This window comes from Lagopus muta, chromosome 5, assembly GCF_023343835.1.
Source record: "Lagopus muta isolate bLagMut1 chromosome 5, bLagMut1 primary, whole genome shotgun sequence".
Classification (NCBI taxonomy): Eukaryota; Metazoa; Chordata; class Aves; order Galliformes; family Phasianidae; genus Lagopus; species Lagopus muta.
The window spans coordinates 996,001-1,013,674 of NC_064437.1; the positions used below are offsets into that span (position 1 = coordinate 996,001).

A 17,674-nucleotide genomic window follows, 5' to 3' on the forward strand; every position below is an offset into this window, starting at 1 on the left:
TGTTGATCTGCAGCCTTATATCCTTAAATACATTAATAAACCTGATCCACAAGAGCCAATCACTAAGTACTGAGCCACTTTGGAAAGGGGAATGCTTCATAAGTGCAATAAAACGAGGCCCTGCTCCTCTGCTTGTAACGCTTATCGGTCACAACTCATCATGGGGAATTATGCTAGAGAAGCCTCTGTTTTATTTATTCACTTCATTGGGAGAAAAGCAAGTGAGGTGGATATCCACCCACACCTGTTGAAAGCATCAGGTAAGAAAACAGAGCACAGTGTAGAAAAAAAAGAGTATGTTTTCTAGAATACAGTTGCTAGAATTTAAGCTTCCTTGTTGTTCATTTACTCATCACAATTCTTTAAGATACTTGTCCTTTTGATCTCTTACCATTTTTACTGATATCAAGTTCTCTGAGATTAACTAAGCTAGCAATGGTGGTTGGCAGACTGGAGAGGTCATTGTCTGGTATGCTCAGCTTGCGTAGCGCCTGGCAGTTGAACAGTTGCTGTAACATAAAAAGATACTTCAGAGTGTTTCAGGAAAAATCAGTTTGGAATCATCTTTATAAATAGAAGCAACAAATATTACAAAACTACAGAAGAATTCAAAATGCAGAAGTATTTTGAAAGGCCAGAATTTGGGAAGCTGTTCTTAAAGACAGCTCAGCACATCGGCACAGCTTACACATGGATGAAAGGAACGACCAGAGCAGCTGGCGAGTGGCAGAAATGCCCAAACACCATGGAACTCCCTGCTAAAAGTGCATATTCACTTTAAAAAGAACTAAACCTGCTGTTCCTTCAAGTGAATCTCTTCTCAGAAGACCAAGAGGTGACCACGTGAGGGAGGCATGAATAATACCTGCTCACAAAGCTGAGCCTGAGCTGCAGCCACCAACCCTGGCACCAGACCCGAAGGGCCTTCTCAATGAGCAACACCCCTCAGAACACTTTGCGTTGGCAGTTTTGCTCTGCACAGCTCCTCTCACAAGGAATGCATTTGTTCATTTTCAGGACCTCTTCTTAAAGCACAGCATGTTGGACAGGACTGAAAAGTAAGGGGACTACCACGCTCCAGGGTTTGCTTTTGTGATTTCCAGCCCCGCTGCTGCAGCCCACAGCAGTGTGCAGCACAGAGGCCTGGCAGAGCTTTGGTGTGCATACAAACCAGACCATTCCATGCTGTTAGAGCTGCAAAATGCAACCCCAGTGCCTTCTCCCAGCTGTTGCACTGAAGCATTACCATAAAAGACAAAGGAAGCATGGAGCTTCCAGCTTGCCCCGCGATACACTGAGCCACCTCACCTTGAGCACTGTGTGCAGTTTTGGGTGCCACAGCATACAAAGGACACAGAACTATTAAGGAGTGTCCGAAGGAAGGCTACAAAGGAGGGGTCTGGAGGGGAAGATGTGCTGGGAGCAGCTGAGGTCCCTTGGTTTGCTCAACCCAGAGAAGAGGAGGCTGAGGAGAGGCCCCACGGCAGCACTGCCACCCCATCATGGCAGCCTCCAGCTCTCACAGGCTCCATCCCACAGGCTCATCACCCTGCACCCACGTACTGCTTCTGCTTCCCTCCCACTTGTGCTGACAGAGCCAAGGTGTGAGGGACAACAACAGGCATTATTCTGCATGTCCCCACTTCCCGTGAGGCAATGAAATGCTGTAGCCTATAACTAAGAACTCCTCATACCCATTTTACCAACGCATTAGATTTATCTTTATTAATGTCGCCCAGTACAAGTTAAAACAGATCTTAGTTTATAATTATTTATAGATGACAGTTACTGGGAGGAGTTTTTGTCTCATCTGGGCTTTTCTGATTGGCAGGGATTCCACCTACATCAAAATCAATTCTCTTTTTCATGTCATTGATTCACTTGACTCATGCAAATAGGGTCGTATTTGCAGTGGCAGCTCACAGTAATGAGGGCAAAGGCAAGGAAAAGAAAAGTCTGGTCTAAAGTCAGGGGGAAATAGAGACTAAGAATTGCAGAATAATACCATAAATCCTAAAAAGAAAAAGAAATACACTGCACAAAGTTCAAAAATACAACAGGCAGAATGAGTTTGATTTATCTGTGTAAGGCTAAGAAGTGTATTGGTTTCTAGAGAAACAGGTAACACTGGTATATAAGGATGTAACGGAATCTCTATCTGTGCTTTTCTTCATGAGGCTGTAAAATATGGTAAAAGCGTTCTGATGGCAGTAAGCTTTAATAGACCACTGAGTCACTGAGGTACGTAATATTGGTAAATAATAAAAATAGAACACTGACGAAACAGATTTCTTTTTGGAAACAGTTATTGGGCTTCACATCTCCAGAGAAAGGAAAGTCCCGCTCACAGGAGCTCGCAGCATGTAATACAAATCAGTGTGAGGAAACACACTGCCATTTTAAGGAGAAACGACTGTATGTCACCTACAGCTAAATTTAAGGAGAGGACAGAGCTCGACATGTGGCAAAAATTATTTGGAGCAGAAAATTTGAGGAAGAAATAATTTGGACTGTTTCCACTTACGGCAATGATTAATAAACTCTTTGGACAAAGAGGTGTAGATGGTATTAAAAAAGCCAACCAATGCTCCCATTTTTCTTCCCATAACCGCGCAAGACCAAGACTGTGTTACATGATGCATTTACCCACACTCAAGGCTGATCATAAGGACCTTTTCAGTACGTTGTATTTGCTTCAAATTATTACTTATGGACAAAGAAATGAAGCAAGCGGTGCAAAAATGGAGCCCTACTCATTTAAATTGCCCCAAAGTATGTATTTATCTGCTGTTTCATTTCACAAATACCATGTATGAATAGATGATACCACAACACAGTGCAGTGCACACCTCAGCTCTGACTGACACTGTCACCTTCATTTGACTTTCATTATTTTGGACCTTTACCCTCAGCCCTCACCTTACGTCCCGATATATTTGCCTTGTACTCAGCACTGCCATTTCTCTAAATACCATGGTGATGCCTACTTTCACAAGGCCAAAGACAAATATATTAATAATTGGTGGCTAATTTAAAACCTACACTTTTTTTTCAGTATGATTTTTCAGCAGCATTATTTAAATATACAAAGTTAACTATATATTTTTATTAAAATAGATGCAGTCCTGAAGGTACTTGCATTCATAGTGAAACGATCTGCACCCAAACCACTTTATATTCATGGGGACAAAAAAATCTCCGGTTCTCTGCTGTCCTTTTTAGGAGGAGAGATAAGGCAGTTCTCTATACCATTTTTTCCATGACACTTGAAGATTGTAGCTACCCTGCCTTATCATCTGTAAATAGCTTCTTGATTGAGTGAGTAATCTTCAGCAATGAACCTTCGTATCTGAATACGGGAACTCCATGTAATGAAACAAGCACGTTTTCTACACTGGGAAATAGAAGTCTCTGTGTTTTGTAAGTCAGGAACATATTGGCAGATGATGAAAAATGGATTACAGTGGAACAATGTTTAATTAAAAGACTTGTAAGCATCTTTCATTATTGTTGAGAAAAATTCAATTAAGGGACGGATTACATTACTTCATGCTTCATTATGTAGCTAGCACCTATTATTAATTGTTTTTTTCCACTACCTTGCCCTCTTTTGTTTCCAGAACATTCAAGTTACACTAACTTTTAATTTCTTACAGTAAATATTAATCAACAGAAGACAAAAGAATCTGTAAAAGAAGTTTTACACAGAAAGGATCACTACAGAATTTGGTTGCAGGGCCTCATTTATGGCTGTAGAAATGTCACCCAGGCAGCGCTAGCCTTTCTCCCACAAGGATCAACAGCTCACCCTTACCAAGGGTTTTTTGGTGTTTTTTTTTTGTTTGTTTTTTTTTGTGCAACTGATGATCCAAACACAAGACCTGCTGCCCCACGTGGCCATGTACTCGCAGTCTCTCAAAGCACCATGCCATATTTATCATTCACCAGCCCACAAGCAAGCCACGTTTCAGAGTTGCAGCACATCTTCAGCGCACATTCAAGAACACGGCTTTGCCAACTGTAACACACACAGAGCACAGGTTACCTTGGGTAGCTCTTCGATTTGATTGGCATCCAGATAAAGCTCCTCTAACGTGCGCTCGAAGTTGAAGACCTCCTTTGGCACCTGCTGTAGGCCGCAGTGAGAGTAATCCAGGACGGAAACGATCTCCTCCTCACCGCGAAAACAGCGGCAGGGCACCAAGCGGCCAATAATCTTCCTTTTGGTTGTCATCTCCAAGCAGGGCACTGAAAGAAATGGGAGATAGTTTTCTGAAACTATCCACATGTTTGGGCCTATTTCTTCAGCATCATTACAAATACAGCAGGCCATTCGAGATGTATGTTTTTCTGACAGGTGTTGTAATCTGATTCTCCAGATCTTAGCCTGCTCTGCAACAAAGCACCGCTTGCCAGAATGATCACAAAAAGCAATCTCAACATACTGTCTGTTCCCCTACGTGGTGACAGAACAAAACACACCAAGGCCATCCTCCGTTCTTGCTTTCTGTAACAATGAAAACCTGCTATACAAATCCTGCAGGTAGAAAGGAACACATTTTCCAGCTGAAGTGCACTCCATGCTTCCACCCCCTGCTTGGTTCGGGCTGTGAGACAGTGAAGTGAATCAGTCACAACCACTTGGACTCCAGTTCTCCCTGGCAAACATGTAGATCCATTGTATCTGATTTCCCTGAAACCAACAAACCTCTTCAGCTTTCCACAGTTTTTGTTGGGTGCCCTCATTGTCTTTTTGAGCGCACAAATGAAGAAAAGAACGCATAAACCACCTGATAAGAAAACAACAGAAAGCCATCAGTTTGTTTACCTGTCCTTCCAGCTTCGCTTGTGTTATCTCAGGCTGTGGGAACTCAGATAAGGGACTTAGCAGAAATCCCATTAGTTGTACTGCAGCAGAATAAGCTACTGGGAAATCTCCCCATTGCCTGTTCCCCAACTTCTAGACCAGACATTGGTTCTGCTGACCTTCCTTGCACATATCACCCACACACACCTCTCCCTCATGTGAGGGACAGTTCACACAAGTCTGTTTTAATATTTTTTAGCAAGAAAAGAATGTTTTAAACAACTACTTTTGAAATGAACAAACAGCAAGCAGATTTTATATATGTCAAGCAGTCTACATCTCAAAGAGATACCGACATTGTGAAGTTATACTAACCAGGTTATAGATGAATCAGGCTGTTCTGAAATGTATTACCATAAAGCCAACATGAACAAAATCTTTGCCTCCTATTTTGTAAAGCATTTACCAAGTTTTGTAACATTTATGGAAAGAATGCACTTAATTAGACCAAGTAAAGCAAAGCACATCAGGAGCCTCTTTCACAGTGAAAAAGCAACCATACATTCATGCAAAATGTCAGTGGAGAGAGAGAGTGAGGTTCTGCAAAATATCTTCCAAAAATAGCATGAGCTGTAGAATTTGGTGTCAATCTGTGCTTTCCTTTGTCTTCTCACCCATTTAAAGAAGCTTCCCAAATACAAGAAACCCAGTAACTGAAGAGAAACAAGTTTCCTCTTGGACGGCTCCCCACACAGAGCTGAGAGGATCTGCCTATGAGTGAATACAGATCATTCATGATGCTTCAGGCATTATTTGTGTGAAAAGTAACATAAGAAGGAAAAAAGGATTTCCTTGGTCTGATAATGCCCTGTGCACGGCTCTCCAGAACTTTTTGTGCTGTTTGTATCATTGATATCCGGGAGGTAAACAAGTCTCAAACGTTCTACTGGCACTCAGCAATGCCAAGGAGACAGACACACAAATGCTGTCAGAACAAATGCTGGTTGCCATGGTCTCGAGATGCTGAAAGGAGCACAGGGGCAGTGCCCCAGCTGCCCATTGGCTGGCTCTGACTTAAGGGTAGCTTAAAACAGGGACAAAAGTAGTCTTGTAATTTAGTTTGAGCAGATGCCAAAGTTGGAGATCTAACACTGAAGCTGTCTTAATTACAGGCAGCTAATGCAACGAAAGCACTTGCATAACGAAGTCTACATAAACTTCTTAAAATATCAAAATACAAGACAGAGATATGGAAATAGATTCATTTTCAAGCTAATTTATAACTGAAACTTGAATTTTTATTTAATTTCTAATCCTGTGCTTCCCCTTTTCCCAATTCTACCTCAGCTGAGTCTTTGCCCATTCCTGTGTGATCCAAAGCCTTCTCACTCCCCAGCACAATCCATGCAGTCAGCCCATTTGGCCGCATGAAGTCTGCATTTCCTCCCAGAAACCATCCCATGAGCTCACGTGAGAACACAAGATCAGGGCAGCTGATGGATGTAAAAGCACTGCTCATGGAATAAGCTTTTCACAAGAAAAATGAAATCAGCTACCAAGATGCACTGCCGCTTTGTATTCAAGCAGAGGAAGCAACATTTGCAACTGCATATTTCAGAGCGTGACACAATACAAATAGATGCCCTTGGAATATCAAATTATTTGTAGCTTTTGAAGGCATTTGAAGGTAATGAACAATTGAGCAGTGACATGTACTTCAAAAACTACTCGGAAAAACATCCTTCCCATAGGCATTACAAAGCACTTAGCTTTGCATTATTCTCCTCCACTGTAGGCACATGCATAAAACAAACCTCACATTCCATTTTAATAGAAAGCCAGAACAATCACAGCAGAACAGCTAGAAAATGTACAAATAGAGAGCAGTGAGAGAACAGCACTAAAAATAGCAATTACAACAGCAAAAGCACTGTTAAAGATAGGGGGGATGCTTGCACAAAAGTTCTTCCATTGTCACAGTCCATAAAATGCTCCATAATTTCTTATTCAATAAAAGATTGGTTTTAAAAATTAGAAAGGAAAATTGGGAAGGATAAACAAAAGTAATTTAATTACGCCGTCTTCCCCAAAGGCAGTGATAAGATACAGTTGTCAAGATCACTAAAGTCAATTGTTGAGATTATTTGGTTATTACTTGGATCTGCCCTCTTCAGACACAAACAAACAAACTGAACGCTGCTTGGGTAGATCAGCCATCTCTACTCAAGAACAGATTAATGCAGCAGTAAGGAAGGAACTTGACCCTGAACTTAGGTGTGCTGCTAGGGAGGATCAGTGTGCAGTAACACCGCTACAGAAACACCTCCTTGCTCCACTTCTGGCAGTATGGCCATGGGAGAGCACGGAGCTGAACATCTTTCAGTGAGAGGGCGTTTTGCACGTGCCCGTGGACTGCTCCTCTATTTACCCTCTGTAATTAAAACTGAAATGAGCAATCATGCTGGAAAAGCCTGCTACACATCCCCTGGGGTTCATACTGCTCTTCGCAATCCATTCAGAAAGCACCAGTAAGGAATTAAAGGACCTGTGATATGATCGAAAGAAGTAAAATTTCATGCCCTGTGGACTAATGGTAATTAAACCATTCATTAATTTGAGTATTATTAATTCCTTCCCTGAACTAATCCCAGTTTTGGTAATTACACTTTTCTTACCTACATTTTATTCCTTCAGATTTCTCATGAAGCCTCCCTCCTGTTCTGAGTTACTTACAGGGAGAGGACTGCTCCTCGAGAGAGCAAGGAGGGCCGACGGGCTGCCAGCCTGGGGCTGTCAGTGTGCCACTGCTGCTCCAGCACATTGCTTGGCACCCGAAGCAATAAGGTCTGTCCTCTTCCTGACAGGAGCACCCACACCTACTGCCCACCCCCATTGAAAGCAGTGAAAGCAGCATGCTTCTCTTTAGCAGAGCATTAGAGGTCACTGCTGAGAGCAAGCTGTGTGCTATACAGCGAGTACCACGTGCTCTGACAGCCCAGTGACATTCAGAAATCAAGAAATGCCACGGATGAGGCTGTCTGCTCAGTCTCACTGAATTTAGTGGAAGAGGACTAAATTGTGAACAGAATTCACAGCAACCTGGGAAGCCATGACACGTTTGTTCTGCAAGGTGCCAGGAGCACGTGGCCATTTTCACATGCAAAAGCACTGGGAAGAAATGCAGGTCTTGGGAGCTTCTCTGCAATTCTGCTTAAGGAAATGTTTTGACTTTGTAACTAACAATCAAACAACTTCTTTCATAGAACCACAGCATGGCCTGGGTTGCAAAGGAGCACAACGCTCATCAGCTCCAACCCCCTGCTGTGTGCAGGTCGCCAACCAGCAGCCCAGGCTGCCCAGAGCCACATCCAGCCTGGCCTTGAATGCCTGCAGGGATGGGGCATCCACAGCCTCCAAAATGTGATGCACAATTACTCAACTCTTCAGAACAATAAAATGAAAAACAAATACTTTCCCCACAAAAGCTCAAAAATGTTATGACCTCCTTCGTAAAAGCTTTTAAAAATATATATCCTTTCTTGAATTAGGTTTAAGAAACTTGGAAAGAGGCACAAACATAACTGCTACTTATCAGCTCCATGCAAACATCCCATTATCATTATCTACAGTTTATTCTCTTTCAAAGCAAATCCCTCAAATAAGAAAAACAGTAGCTTTACGAAAATAATTGGGGTAAAAAATCTAATCTCTTTCCAGTTAATGTATCTTTTGTGCAGTAAAAATACTAATCCCTGTTACTCAATAATCATGGGAGTTTTCCTCACCTATTCAGAAGACAGAAGCAAATTGCTGCACGGCCACAGAGCTTTGACTTAAAGATGGAAAATGTGAGTTGACCAATGTGAGGTGCCTGAGAAGAAGAGCAGAGGCAGCAGTTTGTTCAGAAGACAAATACCTACGGGTTGTTCTTCACCTCGGGAGCCCTTTGCACTGCACTGGGTGCACACACCACCACACAGAGCCAGTTGGCTTTTTGCCCCTCAGAAAACAACTCAAAATTTACTTCAGAAAATGGGGAAGAAAAGTCACCTCTCTCTGAGAACATTTTACCCAACTGGTTTTTCTGTACAAGGTGCAAAATGATACCTTCAATGGGTTTTACTTTTTGTTGATGCTGTTAATGAAAACTAGGAAGCTCTCACTTACTGGGGAAGCAATTTGGAGTTATAAAAACCAGCTTCAAACTGCTGCTGCAGAGCCCCTGCCCCATGCACAGGGGCTCTGCAAGCCTTTGAAGTCCCCATTAAGAACATAAAGTTGTTTGCTTCTGCAAATTAGAACAGCTTTTCATTATTGTTTTCAAAAGCATTGAGGAGATACGCAAAAAAAGAGGCAGCCAAAATGTAAAGAACTCCAGAATTATCCCCTACTACATGAGGATCATCTTGTAGATCTTTCCCAACCTTGGTGTTTCTGTGATTCTGATTGTTGGCTTTTTTCCCTCAATACAGATTAACGATGAATTTATTTGACTACCAAGCAAGTTTTTGCTGTAATCCCATGGTGTATTCCTGACCCAGGGAGGCTCAGTGCCCCGCACTCTGCAGTCTGAGCCCAAATCCAAACAGAAAGAACAGGCAATGTGTGCTGGAGGACCCATGCTATGTGACATGGCATCAGCCTCGGGGTTACCTGTACTGCTGGCACTTCATTCAGAAAACCCTGCAAGAAGCTGCACAGTCTGATCGATGTGCCAGTGCCAAAGATTTGCTGAGAGACCCCAAGAATAAAGGACAGGAGTGTGAATGCGAGCATTACAAGGCTGAAATCAGCTATAATGGTAACATTTGCCAGAGGGCTCAGAAAATATTAATTATATTCAAAGCTGCAGACAGCTCGCTTCACTGAGCTCTTTGTAATACATCCCAGATAAGTGATGATTTTTTGTTCCTTTTCTTTCCCTTATTATCAGCATAATCAACAACATTAATATGCTAATATGTTGGGTCTTTGCAACGAGCCATAATACCAACCTCAGAACTCACAGACACAACTCCTCCACCACCCCTTTGAGTTCCCATAGGGCCAACACACCCAGAGGGCTCCATGGCAGCCCCCAGAGCCATCCCACCCAGGCCCCCCCAGCAGAGGCAGAGCCAGCAGCTCCCCAGAGGGATCCATCTCTAAGTTCATCTCATGACCAGGCTGCAGATTGGGCCCCTCAGCTCCTCTTTCTTTGCCTCATCTCACGTTCTTTTTTAAACCACACCTTGCTGATGGTGGCACCACTCCTCCTTTAAATCCCATAGAGCAACTAGAAGCATTTAGTGTAATTTGTGATTCTAGAGCTGCCAGAGGTGCAGAATGTGCTCCTCCACTGACCTTGGGGAGACGCTGGGGAATTTGGAGTTGGACTCAGTGATCCTTATGGCTCCCAACTTCAGATATTCTATGATTCTATTTCCCATTCATTTCCACAGGTCAAAATTTCACGTGACAGTTTCTCTGCAGAAATGGATTTGTTATTGGGACTATGAAGTGGAACAAAGATGAGCATACGGTTGGAACTGAAAAAGAACCCATCCTCATATTTCCTTCAGGCAAAAAACCTTTTCCTTACTAATATTCTCCTAACACTGAACAAATATCCACTCCTATTTTCTCTCCTCTCCTTTAATTAAGTGCTCTGTGTAGGTGATTTACATGGCGTCCATTTTCAATCTGGTTCATTGAAATAATTACGGAACTTCAAAGCACTCCGAGTTCCCTTAATTTCAGTACAACTTTTCATTGATAATAACAGCACTGTGAATAAGTTAGATACCTCAAGCACTGCAGAAAGTTTATATCTGCACACACAAGCCGTGCTTTCTTCTTCTGGCTTCCAGTGCTTCCATACAACACTCACCTCTGTCACAGGCAGCCCTGTGGGCACATCCCCACTCTCAAGACTTTGTCCATAACATGAATGAACAGGCAGTTCAGCGAAAGCAAAAACAGTTAGTTGGTTTTTGTAGCCTATCCTGTAGTCTGCTCCCCTGAAAAACAGTTTCTGTGTAACTGTACGGAAAACTCCAGTTTTATTCTGTTTGTTTTTATACAAGAACCAACAGAATGTCAGTAATTGCACATTAGTAGCAAGTGTTGAAAATAAATAATTATGCTTTTAGTTGCGAGAAGTTACAATCAGCTTGATGGCCCACAGCACAGATCTTTATGGAGGAGAGAATCCCAACAAACTCAGATGAGACCCAGCCGCCCTTAGAAAACGTGCTTTCTTGAACCTGGAAAATTTCCTTTTAAGCTGAGATCTTTGACGTGCTTCAGCTTTATTCTGAAGCAATCCTTTAGCTTAAAGATGATCCAGTGTGAAATTTATTATGAACTATGCTTTATTTCTTGCCTTATGGAGTAATAAATTTTGCTGCCCATATGAAGGCCAGAACTGCTATCCAAAGGAACAGCACAGAAAACATAATTTACCTGCTAAATACATTAACTAAACAAATGACTATTCAAATATGAGCTGGATAACTTTCATTAAGTTTGGCTTTCTTCCTCACAGAGGAAAGGATCGCACAGAATACCCAATGACTTCCCAGCAGTTTACATCCCAATCCGTCTGCATTATTCGTGACATATTAATCTGCTTAGCAGGAGCTTACTGCAGGAAAACTGTACGCGTTTTGCTGAGCTTGCAGGATGAAAGTTCCAGAGATAATAACCTGCAACTCCAAACTGCAGTTAGAGAAAAAAGTTTTAATTAACAGGGACAGCTTTGGCTCACAGTGAAAGCTGACCTGAGAACCCACACGGCGGGGTGCTGGGCAGGGGCCTCTGCTCCTCCCACAGCACATGGAGGTACCAGCACGGGTCAGCAGACACTGCTGACACCCAACACAGGAGGTTACATTGATTTTCTATACGCCACAAACGGATGTTAGGACGTGTTTCTGAGTTCTACCACCACTGAAGCTCCACCTTCTGTCCCTTGTCACTGCCCAGGAATGCTCCTGCCGTTCCTTACATTCTCATCAGGTTCGGCCTCACCTGCAGCCTGTGACCTTGAGGACACGGACCATGCCCAGCTCTGCACCACAATGAAACCTGCTTTTGCACCACCATCCATACTCTTGCCATCTGCAGCCCATGCAGGGCTGGTTGGGTCCCCATCACGCTCACCTTGTACAGGCAGTGTTTGGACTTCACCTCACCACCACTCAGTTCACCTCCTCCACTTTCCAAGTGACTCAGTGCCATAAATGCTGCTTTTTTCTCTCATCTTGCTGCTCTCTCTTCTAGAAACACTTCTATATTTCACATTAGCAGTTCCCCAAGCTTATTTACATCTTTAGCCTTTTTTTTTCCAGCAGCAGTAACTTCTCACATGCCCATTCTCCCCTTCTGATCTCAGTATGGTTCTTGGCTCCCTCTTCCTCCAAAATCTCAAGCACAGGTCTGACCTCTGAACCCATCCTGGCCTGCATCCCAGTGCCCCAGATCCCTCTATAAGCTCTACCCTACGGTGCATAACCAGCATTTCCAGCGATCACACTTCCCTTACTGGACAGTTATTCTCTTTTCTAGGAGTTCCTACATAAACGTTCAAATTCTCCAACTTAACTGCACAAACATAAACTGGTTCCCAAACACCGTTCTACCACTGCTTGTTGCAAATAAATGCTCTCCCCCTTCCTTGCTCTCTTCTTTCTACACATCTTAAATTGTGCCACCAAGAAAATAAAACCTTTCATTGCCCATCAGTTCAAGTGTCATTCTTCTATCCTCCTTCGCAGTCGCGGATTCAGATTTTCTTAATTGCTCCCCATTTGTCTCACCATAATCACTAATGCTGCACATCTGTGCTGTAATATGCTTGCGTGTATGTTCACAAATCGGATTACCAAAACGCAAAAGCTGCCATGCCAAAATGACAGCACAAATGCAATCTTAAAAACGTAATTCTCACAAGTACCCATGAAAATCGGTTACTTGAGCACGAGAATACAATGTGCCATCCGCACAGACATTCATCTCCTTAAATACCTCGCTGCCTACAAACACCCAACCACATCTCCTCTGGTTTCCAGTGCACAGTAGCTGCCACAGTTCTCTCTTGAGTATTTTTAGGCAGAATCAACTAATTAAATCTGCACTGTGCCCTCTCCCCTCAGCACCAATTGCTCCCAGCATTACCCTGGAGCTGTGACGTGGTGAACAAAAATATCCTCAATTAAATACCTGCAGAACTCAGGGCGGTCGCTTAGTCCACCTTCATAGTTTAAAATACATCCATACTCTAAAAAAAGCTGTGTTTGTTTCAGGAAGGACTGCGTTACTTAACAGCAGGACTATGGCTCCTTTAGGTGGATTCACGGACGTATCTGCACAGAGCACTCTGCCCAACCTTGCAGTGTTCAAATCCCAGGGAGATAGGACACAGAAGTGCAGATACTAAAGGAAGGTGTAACAAGAAGCATTGCAGGAGAAGAAAAGCTGCCAATGCAAAAAAGGTACAGGGCTCCTGCAAGAAGTTAACTACGCCATGGCAAACGTGCATAGTTATTTACTGATATTTCACAGGTTATTGAGCACACAGAAAGAATGCTGAAGAAAGGCCACCACAAGTAAATGGAATTAATCATTCCCTGTTGGTGTTTACTTACTATTTGCTTTCACTTCCCCAAGGAAGATGGTGGGTGGCATATTCTCCCTTTCAACAAGCCAGGTTTTTACACTTAAATGCGTGTTGCAGTTTTCTGCACTCATAGTTTAAGCGTTTTGCAGCTCTCAGCTGCCCCACCATCCTGAGCTGAGTTCAGAGAAGCCCCCCAGCCACTCCAAACTGATCTCTCCTGTTATGAGAAGGGAAACCCTTCCTCTACAGCGACCCTCAGAGCTACAGAATCCCTCTCAGCCTAAAACAGTCCCTCTTGAGATGCTGCCAACAAAGCTCAGATTCCTACTTTAGGCACCAGACCACCTGGAAATTCTGGTTGGCCATACAGCTGGGGTAAGGGCCAGTCCACAAAGAGCAATCAGGCACTGGGGTCACCAGCCCTGGGGGTGTTCCAGAGCCGTGGGGATGTGGGCACAGGGGGGTGGGCTTGGAGGGCTTCTCCAACCTCAATGGTTCTAGGGTTCTGTGATTCTGCATTTAGGGTAATGCTGGAAAACAAAGATGCCTGGTTTGTTCCATGCTCCTGTAGTACAACCACTACAGTCACTTCAGGCAGCAGGGCAGGCTGTGCTGTGAAAGGTTCCTGTGTAACCACAACAACATTGTGAAACCAAGCTGGAATATTCAGAGGCAGCTATAGACTGTTAGCTACAGACTATTCATTCAATTTCCAGCTTGAGTCTATTCTCTCTGCTCTTCCAACAGATGAGTCAATAGCACTCAGCCATTTTTTGGTAATTTTTTTGAAGAATGCCATCACAGCCACTGCTGAATTTGACATCCTTGCAAACCCACATGCTAGCACTATGCCAGGAGGCACAGCTGCTGGCACGAAGAAGCTGTCATCTTGCCCCATCTTCAGCCAGGAGGAAATCCAGGCTCAGGAGGAATCCAGTCCTCCAGGCTCCCCTCCTGGGCAGTGCCAGAGGGAACCCACCTTTGTGTGCAATGTCACCCCAACGCGTGGGAATAACAACCCAGGCTGTTCAAAGCAGGGTATTGGAATAATCCTGCATTTCTGAGGGCTTCCATCAGCAGAGGGCTCTAGAACTACACTCCTTTAGGTATCGTATACCCTCCCATGATTAATCTGTCCCAGTTTTTTTTTAGTCAATTAACATGCTGTTCTTATGCTACAAATGTTCTCTAAAAAAATTCTCACAGCTGAGCTGTCAAACTCTGAAATTCAGTACATTGGAATGTCAGGTTTTTACAAACTCCAGGACTTTGTTAAAGTATAATCAGAACTTTAATACCCAATTATGCAACCTTAGCAATAACATTCTGAAGAGAATTTCATTACTTTCACTGTGAACTGGGAGCATCAACCAGACCTGTACCAAGTTGTTCCACTCAAAAATACACGGGCTTCATTCTTAATGGAGGGGTTCACCAGATTTCATCTAAAATTGCAGGTTTGAACATATCAAAGCTGGAAGATTCAAGCATTTGGGCAATTCTCTCCACTCAGCAACAACGAACGTCTTTGTTTTTCACTTAGCTTCTCCCCTTGTTTTGTCTGGTGGTCACAGCTCAATTGCCAACTGCTCACTGACAAAACACAAGGTCCTCTCTGCCTCAGCTCAGTTAGGTTAGCAGTGTTCTTTGAGGGCCAAGATATCATCCCTGAGCAAGCACAGGGAATGCGAGAAGTCCAAAGACATTTCTCATAGCCTGAAACAAGAGTTTAAGGAAAAAAACCAACACTGACAAAGCACTAAGCAAAATGTTGGCATCCACCCACCTCCCAAAGTAAGTCTTAGCTGTACAAGAAGTGATAGCCTTTTGACAGTAATTTATAAACAGGCACACAGCCCCCATTGTACAATCTGCTCCAGCGACAGTAAATCTAGAAAGGAGCAGAAACATGACCTAGAGGCAAGACGTTGTAAGATAAAGAGAAGCGAAACATGGAATTTGTCATCCCCAATTGAATTAGCAACACTAAGATATTTTAATAGGCATGTCTCCAACTATCAGAATCGTTTGGACAACCACAACCTGTGACAAAAAGCCCTCTGAAGCAGGTACTGTGCTAACGCCAATCAAAACTGAAACAACATCCCCAGCTCAGACTGAACAACAGCTATGCCATGAAGTTCATACCACTACTTGTAGGCCTGTTAAAGCACACTCCTTTCCCACGTTCAGTCTCTATGTGGCTTACCTTCAAGTGACTCAGAAAGCAATGGAAAAGGGCTGCTGTACGGACGTGGATACCCACATAGAAAAAAAATCTCTACTAAGCATACACAGAACGATGCACCTCATAGACCTCAGTGCTGGTTGATCACCAAACACCACCACACATAAAGAAATTGAAGATCACACGTTCACTAATTTACTAAATTTACTCTTTAACTCAGAGGCGATTCTGCTAAGATCAATCAAGTACATTTGTACATTTTTTCACTGAATTCCATAGTGCTAAAATTAAAAACATTCATCCCCTCAATAGCCTTAAAAAAAAAAAAAAAAAAAAGGCAAAATTCATCTTCTTGAGACTCAGCTTTAAAGAAACAAAGCAATTTTCATAATAATCTAGCTATCTATTCCTATCTATTGACTGGTAAGCAAAGTTATCTTTTAACTACTGCCACAAGACGTAGGGGAACACCAACAGAGCTGGTATTGTTTGTGGGTTGAGTGGCTGTGCCCGCAAAGAACAGCATTTAAATGTAATTGCTGCAAGGTCTTTCAATATACTCACTGTTTTCCAACTCTCAGCTGTACTGGTTATGACAGTTTCACACAGTGTTGTCATGCAAGAGAGGGACTTGCAGAAAGCTCTTCTGCAGCAGACATTGCACAAGCCAGCAAAAAATACTGAGGAGCACTTCCCAGGCTTCAGCTTCAGCGCCAGCTTCTCAGCCTCTCGAGTGGTTCACCGATGTGATGGCGTGTAACTGCAGGGAGAAAGCATGGAGCAAGAATATAAATCTGCTCAAATTGGCAGGTGCTAGCTGTAAAAAAATGGTACATGGAGTTGAAAATGAGGACAGACACAACGACGGTTGCAAGATCCAGACAGTGCCCATTATTTTAGTGCAAGAGAAGGTAAGAGAATTTGGAGTGGGACATGAGAGCGTCTGGACACTTGTGAACAATCAGCAGCAGTCAAGATGATTAGAGAGAGGAGAGGCAGGAACCGCTAATGGCAGTAGGGAGCAGGAACAGAAGCTGAGCGTGTGGCTGAGGGAAAGGATTGAGTCAATACAGAAGAAAGAGCAAATTGTAAATTGCAAAGGGATGCAGTGATAGCTTCGCTGACAGACCACGGCACTTTGATCTCATAGCAAGTGCCACAGACCTTTCTGTCTCTATAGAGGTGATTACAGTTTTGCTGGGTCAAGTGACATATGGATCAGGACTGCCCACAGTACAGCGCTGTAAGTGCCACTGAACCGCATCAGAAACTGAACATGAACATCTGAATCTCAGCCTGAATGAGGGAAAAAAACATTTGGAACAGCTTGGAATGCATCCCATTTCTCCCTCCCACCAAGGAAAACAGATGGTATCAGAAAGATGAACAACATCCTAACAATCTATGCTACTGTTCCTAAAGAACAAAAACAGAGAGGCTGAGGAGCCCAGGATGGGAAGCAGCAGTGCTGGTGCACTGTGACCCCCTGCTCTGGATTAAAACCACATCTTTAATTTCTTACCCAAACTCTTCTTCCCAAACTCCAGTCAACAGGTTTCTCCCTTCTAGCAAATCCTACTAAAGCATTCTGCAAAATATAAATAACCTTTTCTAAGATTCAGACTAATGTTAATAACTGTAACTATAACTTAAAAATTATTCAAAGGCTGTTTGTGCCAACTCATTCTTTTGCCAAGATGCTCTTTGTAGGTATGAACTTGTTAGAATAGACATAGGACATTCAGAAGAAGCAACAGAAGCTGATAAAGACATTGAAAACATTCATTCCTGTGGCATCTTTTCTCGATATCTGTCTATCTGAGGTATAAATTCAATATTCTAAAACACAGTTATTCAAACATTTTTTCTTTTGCCTTCATAAAAACATAAATACAGCTATAAAGAAAGTGATGCACGAAATGGCTTCTCTATCACCAAAAGGAGGTTGTATATCTCATAGGTCTGAGCAATGCGGTCTAGTGGGAGGTGTCCCTGTCTATAGCAGGGGGCTGGAACTGGATGATCTCAGCCCAGACAATTCTGTGATTCTATGATCCGAGGGCTCACCTGGCCTAGGACA

At 43.1% G+C, this 17,674-nt stretch overlaps 1 protein-coding gene across 13 annotated transcripts in view; it reads right to left on the reverse strand.

Moving 5' to 3' along the window:
• LRRC7 (leucine rich repeat containing 7) overlaps window positions 1-17,674 on the reverse strand; it is a 189,090-nt gene that overhangs the window by 71,878 nt on the left and 99,538 nt on the right. For all 13 annotated transcript variants that reach the window (XM_048944844.1, XM_048944843.1, XM_048944845.1 and 10 more), the window contains 3 exons: window positions 16,159-16,354; window positions 4,046-4,248; window positions 392-509 (listed from right to left, as the gene is read on the reverse strand). In XM_048944844.1, coding sequence (XP_048800801.1) covers window positions 392-509; window positions 4,046-4,248; window position 16,159 — 322 coding nt within the window. In that variant the 5' untranslated portion in view covers window positions 16,160-16,354. The remainder of the gene's footprint in view (window positions 1-391; window positions 510-4,045; window positions 4,249-16,158; window positions 16,355-17,674) is intronic.